We start from the raw sequence: 13,976 nt of genomic DNA on the forward strand, positions 1-13,976 counted from the left end.
ACTTAAAATTCCTGTACCACAGCTTTGTGAAGTCACAGATTTGACCAGACGTCATATTTGACCCTGAATTATCATCAACATCATGTTTTGACATTTTTTTTTATCACAGAACGTTTTAAAACATTTATGTTCTGAATAAAGATAACCCTAAAATGAGATAAACAAATTATAATGTTTTCAGTATATAGATATTGTTAATTCTCATTTGCTCGACATGGTATTCGCCCCCAAAAGCTCTATATTTACTTATATTGATATCACTACACACCAGTAAAAGTCTGAAATGGCCTATATCTGTACTCGACTGTACTGATTTTTACTCGACCAGTCTGAATTGGTCTGAAATTTACTTGATATTACTCGACTGTAGTCTGAAGCATACTTAACAGTCTGAACTTGTACTCGACGTTTACTCGACCAGTACTTAACCATTTTATATGAGTCTGAACCATACTCGACATAGTCTTAACCATTCTCGACCAAGTCTGAACCATGCTCGACCTAGTCTGAACCATACTCGACCTAGTCTGAACCATACTCGACCAAATCTTAACCAACCTAGACCTGTTTTTTTGTATCTATCTATTGTATTTCATCAATTTAGGAACTGCTATACATACATATATATATATACAATGTATATCACATTTAAAAAAAATAAAACAAGATGATCAAAGAAAGTAGTTTCTGGTTGAATTAAACAGATATCATGTAATAATTTAAGTTTTCATCAAATGAATTTTTATATACATAATATCATGTTCACATTGCTTTATGTACATCAAAAATACCAGAACTTTCAACCATTATTCAAAATCTTAAATGTTATTCAAATTTTTTTTATCAAAATATATAAAAAATAGTATATAAAGCAACTTAATAAATGTTCACATTGACACCTTTTTTTTTGATAAACCAAGAGTTTAATATAATAATAAAAGTAATAAAACTTTCATAGCATTCCTGGATATCCTTTTAAAAAAGGAAATGTATTCCAAAGTTGCAGTAGAAATTTATGTTAATTAAATTTAAATATGTTTTGTCAAAATTAAAGACTTGGCATACAAGAAGCACTTTAATAAGGTTTAATTACCTTAGTACAATTGTGTTTTACAGGTAAAAAGAAACTCCTATATTTCCTAAACTCGTGTATTACTTATCTAGTGAATTCAAAAGTCCTTGTGATTTAAGTTTTACAGGATGTTGTAATTTTCAATGGATGTAATTAAAAATGTATTACTCTCTGACCAGGTGTGATCTTTTTAATCAGTGTGCCCCAAGCAGGATGTATTACTTTATAGTTTACCCCTTATCAGAAGAATTTATTCATTTCTTTAATTTTTTATCCCTTTTTAAAATATATATATATATCCCAAATTATATTAAGAATAGATATATTTCTGATATATTAAGATTAAACAATGTCAGTGACTTTGTTGGCTGTTGTTACCTCATTAAAAAGATAGTTATATTAGTAGTATATATATACATGAAACCTATGTAGTTTTATATAAAAATTTAGGAAAATCAAGTTTTGTTTAAAAAAACATATGCCAAACAAAAAGCACATTAATAAGGTTTTATAACCCTCAGTATAGGTGTGTTTTCAGGTAAACAAAGTTGTTCTATTTAACAAGACTCCGACTTTAAAATTAGATAATTTAACTATCTCGATTTGTTAAATCTGAGAATCATGTAAGGATGTAAAAATCTGTTTTTATATATGTATATTTTTTTATTTTATAGTGGCTTGTCAGTTAAAAGGAAAGTTATTTTAACAATTAAAATTATTAAAAGTAGAGGTTATTTGGTCGAGTATTGTTCAGACCTTTGGTCGAGTATGGTTCAGACTGAAAAATGAGGTCGAGAGCTGGTCAAGTATTGGTCGAGTACAGGTCGAGAATGGGTTAAGACTGTTTCAGACTGGTCGAGTAATCGTTCAGACTATTTTCAATAGCAAAGATAAGGGTTAAGTACAAATCAGTACAGTCGAGTATGGTTAAGACTGGGTCGAGTAATATTAAGTAAAATTCAGACCAATTCAGACTGGTCGAGTAAAAATCAGTACAGTCGAGTACAGATATAGGCCATTTCAGACTTTTACTGGTTTGTAGTATATAGTATTGCATCTATTTTCAGAATAGACCTAAGTCTCAAATAGCTGGGTTGCACATGATGTTTCTTAACATCTTTAAATCAAAGTGCTTGTGGGCACTGAAGGGTAAAGATTGCTTCATTTTGCATTTTTTCAAAATAAACCATTGAATTGTAAGTAGATAGGCAAATAATAAATTTGAGCTGAAGTTATCTTATTTGTTGATGATTGTACATTTGTAGTGTCTATTTTTATAACAGATTCATACACCATGAATTACTTATGTATTTTTCAATAAAGAAAGTTTTCTTGACAAGTATGGCAATTCAAATACATATCATATTGTAACTTGAATATCTCATTAATAAATCGAATGACATTGACTGGAGGATCTAAAGAATGATCACTTCACTGCACCATTTTGATTGAACTTTCATAGGTGGTGATAAACCCAGGAAGGTTTAGATATAAGTCAGTACCACAGGGTTTTGATTGCAATTCATACAATCTTTACCAAAAAATGAAGAATGGTCTATACTGAACATTTTAAAAATATATGGACATTTAAATGGGCAAAATGGGTGGAAATCTTTAAACAACTCCATAATGAAAGTTGCACAACCTCAAAAGGTTTGCAAACATTCCGTGATGTTGATAACAAAAATTTTGTAAATATTGTTGAAAAATTAGTCTGAAGTGTAGAAAAATTTGAAAAATTCCCGAAACAATTCCATAATAGCAGGTGCACAATTTCGATAATTGTAAAACTCATTCTGTGAAGTTTCAAGGATCTGGGTTGAAAATTGTAGGACTTGATTACACTAAATTCATTGGTAATGTCTAATGTAAATTTTTGTTGAAAAATTACTAAGTTCCAAAGTACGGAAATAAATGAGGAATGTGTCCATGGGACACAGATGATGCCCCCGTTTGCATATAACGTTATAAAGGGACATAACTCAAGAACAGTAAAAGTGACGCTACCCAAATTCGTACTTTATCTGAGTTTTGTGGTAATAAGCATTGTGTATAAGTTTCATAAGATTTGGTTGAAGCAATACAGAAGTTAAAAAAAAAATCAAATTTTTCTTTGGATGCTTTTTCTTGATCTTGAAGATTAGCTTCTGTCCAAGTTTCATAACAATCCATGAAGGTTTACAAATTTATCATGTAAAAAAAAAAATTATCCCAGACTGTCTGTAAATGTTAACTGTAAAAACGAAGTCCATCTATCAGAAAAATACTAAAAATGAAAAAAACATATTTGCAAAGGTTTGCTTCAGACATTATCTCTTAATCATTAAAGTTTCATAAAACTCTATGAAGGTTTGACAAAGTAATTGATGTGTAAAAAAAACTTTAACCCCAGACTGTATTTACTTGTTAACTGTATAAAAACTAAGTCCATTTATCAGTAAAATATTTTCAAAATTTTGGATACTGTATTTTGGTCATAAACAAGCTTCTATCCAAACCAAATAAATTTCCATGAAGGTTTGACAAAATTATGGATGATTGAAAAACTTTAACCTCGAGACTGAGCCTGAGCCTTAACTGTAAAATAAACTGTTATCACAGAGATATGTCTCGCCTTTTTGTAATTTTGATAATACAAATGTTGAAATTAAAATAGCAATACTTTAACATGTAAGTTATGCAAATATTCAAAGTCGATGAACCATGACTGAAGGTACATGGCTAAACAATCTCCATGGAATGAGATGTGCCAATGCTAATACAACTGCATACCAAATACCATTGACTTATTATAAGTCTTTCCCTTTAAACAAACCTAAACACAAACATTAACTTGTAAACTATGTAAAAGTTTCAAAGTCAATGAACCATGATCAGGGGTGGGGCTATATAATCTCCATGGAAACGAAACTTGCAAATGCCAATAAATTTGCATACCAAATATCATTGACTTAACATTAGCAGTTCATCTTAAACTGATCTAATCACAAACTAATACATTTAGTATTAGGGTGGGGGACCAAATAATCTCCATGGAAATGAGATATGCCAATGCTTATACAACTGCATACCAAATATCATTGACCTAGCACTAGTGGTTCCCCATAAATTGACCTAATCACAAACTAATACATGTAAACTATGAAAAGTTTCAAAGTCAATAGACCTTGACTGAGGGGGCAGGGCCAAATAATCTCCATGGTAATGAGATGTGCCAATGCTAATACAACTGCATACCAAATATCATTGACCTACCACTAGTGGTTCACCATGAACTAGACCTAATCACAAACTAATACATTGTTGACAACGCCGCCGACGCTGGAAACAGCATACCTATGTCTCGCATTTTGACTCCGTCAAGGCGAGACAAAAACTTAGTCCATTATCAGTAAAATATGGAAAAATTGAAAATAAATATTTTAAAAATTTTGCTCTGAATACTTTATTTTGGTCATAAACAAGCTTCTGTCCAAATTTCATAAAATTCCATGAAGGTTTGACAAAGTAAATTTTATGGACACAATCACGAGTTGGTTGACCGTTATGGAATAACCGTTTCACAGATGATATCAGATATGTTCCTTATGTCGTAACTACAATACTCATCCCTTTTCACGAATGTGACCTACCGAATTAGACTATTTACCGGATTTGTAATAACATTAGCAACACGACGGGTGCCACATGAGGAGTAGGATCTGCTTACCCTTCTGGAGCACGACAATTGTTATCAAAAGTGAACCTTGTACTTAATATTTACCATATGGCAAAATTTGGAGACTTTGCTAATTGGCAAAGCCGTCATGTTGTCTTAACACGAGGACAGCTATTATAATAGGATTATATCCTTTAACTTTATGTTCCGCTATATAGATGATGTTCTCTCACTAAATAGGATACTACAAATACAGTCAAGTCTGCCTCATATCTTGACTTACATCTAGAATTTGACAATGATGGTCGGTTGAAAACAAAACTTTACGACAAAAGAGATGAATTCAGCTTCCCAATTGTGAACTTTCCATTTCTATGTAGCAACATTCCAGCAGCGCCTGCATACGGATTATATATCCTCCGATTGATACGATATTCCCGGGCTTGTATTTCCTATCATGATTTCCAAATGGTGAAGTTGAAATCATCCCTTCGTAAATTTTACGGACGCCATCACGAGTTGGTTGATCGTTATGGAATAACCGTTTCACAGATGATATCGGATATGTTCCTTATGTCGTAACTAAAATACCCTTCCCTTTTCACGAATGTGACCTACCGAATTAGACTATTTTACCGGATTTGTAATAACATAAGCAACACGACGGGTGCCACATGTGGAGCAGGATCTGTTTACCCTTCCGGAGCACCTGATATCACCCCCAGTTTTTGGTGGGGTTCGTGTTGCTTAGTCTTTAGTTTTCTATTTTGTGTCTTCTGTACTATTATTTGTCTGTTTGTCTTTTTATTTTTGGCCATGGCGTTGTCAGTTTGTTTTTGATCTATGAGTTTGACTGTTCCTCTGGTATCTTTCGTCCCTCTTTTATGGATGACTGAAAAACTTTAACCTCAGACTAAATCTGAATGTTAACTGTAAAAAAAAAACAAGGTCCATTTATTAGTAAAATACAGAAAAATGAAAATAATCACTTTCAAAATTAAGTTCTGGATACTGTATTTTAGTCATAAACAAGCTTCTGTCGAATTTCATAAAATTCCACGTAGGTTTGACAAAGTTATTGATTTCTAAAAAAGTTTTGAACCACAGACTGAACCTAAATGTTGACATAATCTAGGATCGCTATGTCTCTCTTTGGCGAAATAAGTTTTGCAGGCTCAACAAAAATGACAAGAAACAGATTTTTGTCTTTTTATTTCTTTTTCATATTTTTCTTCCATAGAATAAATATACATAATATCAATAAAGATATAAGACTAAAACCAATCACTCTACATTTCTATATTTCACAGACACCTGTATTATCTGATGGAAATGTTTATATTAGATATATACAAATCTTAAATAAAATATTGCTGGATCCATAATCTGATATCAATAAAATAATTTAAAAGGCTAAGATCAAAGCTCATAAATTCAATAATTCCTGTAGCTAACCAATAGGTATTGTATAAAGGCTGTGTTTTATATAAAAATAAGATGTGGTGTGATTGCAAATAAGACAACTCTCTTCTAGCTGGAGATCACAGGACGAGGATGTAAGGAACAATGGTTTTTGTGAAATGCCCCATCACAGCAACAATTAAAAAGTGTTCACAATTGCTCAAGTAATCTAGGTTTTCCAAATATTTCAATAAAACTAAGTCCCCATTTTATATTTGCCTAATAAATCTAAAGTCTGCAGTTATATTCATTCATGTCAAATAATTTAGAAAATCAACAAATTCTTGGTGACTTCTCAATATTTTTGTAGAATCCTTCAGTTTTGGAAAATGGGTAGAAACTAATCTCAAACATCTATATTGATACATTCTAATTTCAAATGATGTCAAGGAATAATATACATTTCTTAAAAAATCAACATGAATACTGAAAATTCATCTATCAATGTGCTGTTTTTTCTTATCAATAATAATAGTTTTTAATATATTTTTAGGTTAAGTCAACTTTAAACACTTTTTATTTATAAATCAGCATATATTTATTCCGAATTTATAGTATGCAAATCTTTGATTGTTTAAAAATCATTGTAAGTTTTGTACTTCTGTATTGAAATCAGAAAATGGTCCAGCATGAATCACATAATTATCAATATTAAATCGCAACAACATGACCTAATCACTATTGGCTACTCTCACCAAAATATGTATCATTGTAACAAAATCTTAACAATAGGCAACATGACATTAAAAACAAGACTTAACAAAAATAAGGAATTCTCACCAATTTGATACAAAACATTCAACATGGCAAAACGAGTAGGAGGTATTTTTTAAGAATTAAATACATCTGGAAGCTTATATTCATACTTCTATCATAAAATAACAGACATAAAGTATTATTGCTTTATACAGTTTATATAAACTATTGTTGTACATGTTGATTTACTTTCACTACATTGATCAATTTTGGAGAGAAAAAATCATTTTTGTACAAGTTCTCTACTGGTTTCCTGTTTCTACAGGTTTTCTGGTAAAACAGAAACCAGTTCTATTGGGTCACACTTGCAAAATTTATCAGAGAGAAATACTTTAATATCTTAAAAAAATTTTTTTTACTGTAATCAAAATTATTTTAACAAAGCTTCTTATACATTGCTTTCCGTAATATTGATGGAAATAACAATATCATTTATCCAGATGGCCACAACTAATATAATTTCATGGAGGGAATAATGTTTTACAACATATTTATAACCTACTAAATCCATAGACTCTGAAGCCTAAATAAAGAGTCTTTTCTCCTGGAACAAATGTACATTACACAATCTTCTACACAGTGACAGCAAAACAAATGGTATGCAAGCACAAAAAGCAGAGATTCTACAGGAAAAAGCATGAAATTTCATATGACAAGAATTTTGTTCATTTCAATGAAGTTAAGTGTATAAGTATGACTTTATTTTTGCTGATACAAATTTTCATGGTTTGATAAAAAAAATATTGGGATCTTGATAATCTATTCTACCAAGACAATTGAAAATAAATAAAAGGAAATGTGGGGTATTACATCAATGATATAGCAATCTTTATTTATTCATGTTTGTGTTTTTAGTTTTTAAAATAGCTAGGAGTATCTAAAATGTTTGATATCAACATGATTTGATATATTCTACTAATTTGTTGATATAACAATTAGATTCCTTTTTAAAATTCACTAAAAAAAAAGCTTTCAAACAGCATTTTTCCCCTACATCACACGGTCTTTCATGGTATGCGTGTCTTAAATTCTATGGCCTAAATTGCATGAAAAAAAAATCTATTAGCCATAATGTTTCCCCATTCAGCAAAAATATTGTAAACTTAACATGATAGCATGAAAGGCATCTGCTAAAATAATTAGAAATGAAAAACAATTGGTATTGGAAATAAACTGATGATAAATTCCTATGGCTGTTACCTACCATTATTTTAACCTTGCACTTTTGAAAATTTTGATGGAAACAAGATTTAAATTGTTAATAATACAGACAAACCTACCACTGTATCAAACAGACAATTTATACTTTTTTAAGTTGAAATGACCTTAAGCTAAAAAATTCTGACTTAAAAAAAAAAAAAAAATTCTAGGACTTACTCCTCTTTAGTTCATGTCTTACATGATGTTTTACATGAATTACGCAAAAATAATTATTTTCAAATTCATTACCTAATTAATCATAAATTAATAAAACCCAAACTCTTGATTTGCTTTTTCACAACATAACACATACGAAGTTAATATAAGGGCAGTCTTTTTTTTTTTTAAACTTCTATATAAATCTGTTTAACTTTGGTAAAATTCATAACTTTTCATTCTAAACCATGTTTCAAGACATGGTTTGTCACTGAACATAATCAATAATAAGTAAGCTTGACTCAAGTCTAAAGACATTTTTTGTTTACCAATCAGAAACAACCACAGAATTATCCCAGTTTATAAAAAAAAATATACAAATATACTTGTATAACACATCGAAACTCAAAATTGAAAAAAACTACATGATAAATATGATTTCTAAATTCATGATAAAATGAACCAATATAGCTCACATTAAGTCATTTATTAAATTTTCAACTATAAAAAAACATTTACTTCAAAATAACAATTACTCCACATCCATTCATGACCAGCTTAAAATGTGCAAAGACTGTCCCGACTTTTTTGTTAAAATTTTCAGAGATCTTTGTTCTTAGCATGAATAATAATGCTTTCAATGTAAATATTATCATTGCTGTCTAGACATTTTGAGTAACTGAGTAACTGGAACCAGTTCTTTTTTAATGAGTGACAGTTCTATTTAAATCCTAAAGAAAATATAACAGTCTTCTTTTTTCATAAATCCAAGCAGATATAACATTATTTTCCCTTTTCCATATACAATGTCAGAGAACCTTGTTTTCAGAATATGATGTCAAGAAATCTTATTTTTAGAATCTAATGTTAAAGAACCTTAATCATAGAACCTTAATTTCAAAATCTAATGTCAAAGAACCTTAATCATAGAACCTTAATTTCAAAATCTAATGTCAAAGAACCTTAATTTAAGAATCTAATTTTCAAAGAACCCTATTTTCAGAATCTAACAGTTTTGCTTAAATTGTGTATGGGCTCAAACTTCCACTTAAATAAAAGTTCTGGCATAGTATTCAAATATTTAACGATTATCATTACAATATAACTTTGTTTACCTTTTTTAATTATAAAATTGTTATGTAAAAACTGACACAGCTTTTTAATATCAAACCAAAAGACTGAAAATTTTAACAATTAGACAGAACAGCTTTCTGTGAAGTGACATATGAGAGAAAAAACCTGGGAATCAATATTGTAACAAACCAAATTCGCAATTCAAATGTTTTCATTTCTTCTTACTAATATCAAACTTTATATGTGCGGTCAAATCCTCATTCTTCCAAATTTGAGTGATTCAATCTGTTATGTAAAGAGATCAATGTTACACTGTTAGCGCATAATAACATTTTATCAATACATAATCTTTTGTTAAAACTTACTAAAAAAAAATTATGGAAAAAAAGTGTTTTTTAAATGATATCAAATTTTTGTCATTCCTTAAATTTTATCTTCATGTATTTGTTCAAATTAAGTGCAGTAAAAATAAAATAAGCAATATTTGCCCTATCCAATACATCACTATTAAATGCTATTACTATTATTATTTCATTCAATAATTTCTCTTGTTGTTTTATGCATCAAAATTTAGACAAAAATACTGAAAAAAAGTCTACATATCATAAAAATTCATTTCATTAAAATTAAAAGATAAAGGTACAGTATTAACTAATAAAACTTTGTAAAAATCCAAGTTTAAAGTTTAAACTTTCAAATAAGAAAATATTAAAGTTGAAATTATTTCTACCCTTTTCAACACCTGATTGTTTTATTCTAATAATTACAAAGTTAATTTTGCAATTGAACATGTACGTTACTTTGCAAAGTTGAAAGACAAAAATCTTTTAACAGTTTTAAGTTTTGGGGGACATTTCAAAGCACTAGTTCAAAACATTTATCACAGCATAATTATATCAAATGAAGAAATTTAATACTATCCATCAAAGCTTACATAGGCCACACATAAAATATAGTGTTTGCATCAAAAAAATGTGCGAGTCTTCCAAGGAAGGCATGTGATGCCTGTCAATCACCAAATAATATAACTAGAAATGGTGAATTCCATGTTTTTCGTAAGGGGAAACCTCAAAATCACTCAGATTAAAAAATTCAAATAGAAGATGCACGACTTCATATCCTGTAGAAGAATATGTGTATTGTGTAAGTTTGGTGGAATATTGTTGTGCCATTTTCAAGGTTGTTTTGGTATGGGAAACCCCCATTATTAAAGTGTGACGTGGATGACGATGACCCAAGATGACATAAGTTATCCCTATGTTTTCTTTTTTCCTACAACTTTGATGTACAGCGACACAAACATGTTGCTAACTGTGCTCAGAATTTGAAAATTTACAGAAATATTAAACATTATTATTTCAATTTTTTTTTTAAGACTGCTATAAACAACTCAATTTTCCAGGTTTTGTTGTTAGATATGAACTAAAATATAAGAATATTAAAAGGAGTAAGAATCTTACATTTCGTATTACAATTATACTTCATTCAAAACATTTCCTGAAGACCTGCATAACAATTTCCCAGGTTAACATGTTCTAAAAATAACACCAGGTCAGATAACATCCCCTTGTTTATCATTAAAAATGGTACGAATGTTTTCAAAGCACAATTTATGTTTATTATTGATGGATTAAAATAACAGGGAATTTTTTAGTTAGTTCCATCATTATAAAAAATATGCATTTTTGTGCAATTATCAGAAATTATTATTGTTTTATAAAGAGCTTTCCTATATAGGAATTTATATGATTTGTGAAGGTTTAACTGTTAATACCCTAGTGTCCAAAAAATGTTGGTTTATTTCTCAAATAAGAATGGTGGAAGTTGGTTTAATAGAAAAATAAATATATTGTTAACCATTCACAATAACTTAAATTTTTTCAAAGTGAATAGCAACAAACCAAAAATTCCTTATTACAATGCTGTAATGGAATGGAAAAAACCTTGTTCGTGTATAAAAAATCTGAATTTGGAGAAGCCTGCTCCAATAAGATGTCAAAAAACATTTTACACACATTGTCATAATAACAGCTGAAAATAATCTTTCCATCTATCAATAAATTCACCATCTTAAACAACAACAAACAACATATTATATGAAGCAACAAGGGGGACAAGCAATAAACAGCATTTTCACTTTCACTTGGTGTTAAATTTAGAACTGATGCAATATGGGATGATGAAATCTTATGACAAAGCTATGGTTACAGTTCCATGTCTTGAGCTTCATCTTCTGAGAAATCACTCATAGAACTTTCACTAGATGATGACTGGTGTTCATGTTCTCTTAATGCTTCTTCTGTTGCATATTTCTTTACATATTCTGAAAATAGAGAAAATTGTTGTTTTTTAGTAGAATAATTTAGAATCTAATAATATATATAGTACCAATCTTACTGCACCAGATGTGCATTTGGACAATTAATATCTCTTCAGTGATGCTCGAGGCCAAAATATTTAAAAATCCAAAACCTAATACAAACGTTGAGGAGCTATAAGTACCAACAGATTTACACAATTTCACAACAGTCAATTTTTATTAAGACTGATTCATTGTAGGTGTTTAATGCCACTTTTGAATATATCATGGCGGTCAGTTTTATTGGTGGAGGAAGCTGGTGTGCCCAGAGAGAACCACCAAGTTCAGCAAGAAAACTGACTATCCTATTCAAATAAGATTGGATTGGAATGCACCTCTGCCTCATGCAAGATTTGAACTTATACAACCTCAGTGTTGGCATGGTAGTGATACAGTAGATGGACAACTTAAGACCATCTTGCCACTGAGACCCCAGCAGAAGTAAGAGAGTGCCAGGTAATCCCTGAACATTGATAAGAACATATAAATTCTATCACATACTGAATATACATGAAAACTGTGTGTATACTATACAATCTTTCATTAAATTGAAAACAACTATTTACTTAGACGTTGGAACATTCACACTATTTCACGAGGAGTACCACCAAAAAACAATTCTTATCATTTGATCTTAATCCTCTAATAATAAAAAAGAGATTGATTTTAGTGTTTTACTTAAACTGAACCTATATAAATGATAAGGACCAAATTTGATTTAAACTTGTTACGTTAAGTTAAACTTGTTAAGTTATTTATGAGGTTTTTTCTATTTAAAGTTTACAAATGAAAGCTGGGCAATGACAGTTAAGTGGTAGCAATGATCAAAATTGAATCTTTGCCTAAGTTAGGATTAAGTAGAAAAGACCCCTTTATATTCAGTAAGATTAAAAGATAGAATATGTTGCGGAGGTGATTTCAGGTAAGGATCTAAGAAGCATACAAATCTGGTCCCAGATATTTAAAATAATACCATAAGAGACTTTATTGTACTGCTACCCCACTCAGCCATTTTTCTTTTTAGATTGTACTAATTCTAATTTAAATTCCATTATGCTGGATGTTCTGATCTCACAGAAGCTATTCAGAGCTCTATAGCAATTGAAAGTACCAGTAGACAGTTCTAACATTTTTTTCTACAAACCTGCAACCTTCTTCTTGTATTCTTCTGGTTTATGTAAATACATTGAGGCAGCATCACCATTAAGTGGATCGGTAGGGTTAGGGTAAGTTAACAACTGTGGGAGAAAAGACTCGAAGATATTGGACAGATCTGAAAAGACAAACATAAAAGTTAAAAATATTTAAGTACAAATGTGTTTTCATTTTTTGTACTAATCTCTAGATTTTTTATATCGATATTTCAATAATAATTTTATTTCTGATTTTTATATTTTAGACATAACTTTCAAAAAAAGGTTTGCTTCAGAGTGATATAAAATAAATGATGCAATGCTACAGAGACTGGAAACCTTTACTCTACCAAGAGGTATGCCTGTAATGATTTTAATTAAGGTTGATACTAGAGTATAAGTCAATCTACTTGTTAGTGCTAGATCTAAGAAATTTACCAGCTGGCCATAGATAAAAATTTTAAGATTATCAAATATATAATAGGCATTTATTTTTTATTTAAATGTTTCTGAATAAAATGATAATAAAGATGATTTTCTTTTTTAACTTTCTTTTGATGTACAGGTTAACTTTATTTTATATACTTTTTTAAAAATGATAAATTGATCAAATATTCAGCAGAATTCAATAATTCAACAAACAACATGATTCAACTTTGGTCTTTTCTGTGATTGTGTCTGGACCTATGTCATATGGTGTTGTTTTGAAAAACAGACTTCAGCGCCAAAAACATGAAAAAATTCTTATCAGTAATATTTTCATCAGTCGTCACATTTGCAACCAAACAAAATGCATGAATATGATAGCAGTGTCAATTAGTTCCCTTGATAGTTCAGAAAATTCTCATGACTTCAGATATAAAGCAATGATATTAGTAGAGAAAAATTCAATTAGGCCACACAGATGTGTACTTTTACCTTGAGAATATAAGTGATATAATTGGAAGACAAGCAGAGCAGCATTTATTTGCACTTCCACAAAAGTGTACAAGTAACTGCAGAAAATTTTAAGTAAAAATTTCCATTTGGCCAAAAACTAAAAATTTGAATTATGTTGAAGAAAAACTGTTGCAGTTATGCACAATGCAAAGTAGGTACATGTATCCT

The 13,976-nt window shown here is 29.8% G+C and overlaps 1 protein-coding gene across 1 annotated transcript in view; it reads right to left on the reverse strand.

Annotated features, from left to right (window-relative positions):
- Window positions 1-5,925: 5,925 nt before the first annotated feature.
- Window positions 5,926-13,976, reverse strand: part of LOC127721082 (ubiquitin-conjugating enzyme E2 H) — a 28,694-nt gene continuing 20,643 nt past the window's right edge. The window contains exons 6-7 of the mRNA XM_052227768.1: window positions 12,881-13,009; window positions 5,926-11,700 (exon numbers count right to left, since the gene is read on the reverse strand). Coding sequence (XP_052083728.1) covers window positions 11,582-11,700; window positions 12,881-13,009 — 248 coding nt within the window. The 3' untranslated portion in view covers window positions 5,926-11,581. The remainder of the gene's footprint in view (window positions 11,701-12,880; window positions 13,010-13,976) is intronic.

Source organism: Mytilus californianus, unplaced genomic scaffold (genome assembly GCF_021869535.1).
Source record: "Mytilus californianus isolate M0D057914Y unplaced genomic scaffold, xbMytCali1.0.p SCAF_1, whole genome shotgun sequence".
In the NCBI taxonomy this organism is placed as follows: domain Eukaryota; kingdom Metazoa; phylum Mollusca; class Bivalvia; order Mytilida; family Mytilidae; genus Mytilus; species Mytilus californianus.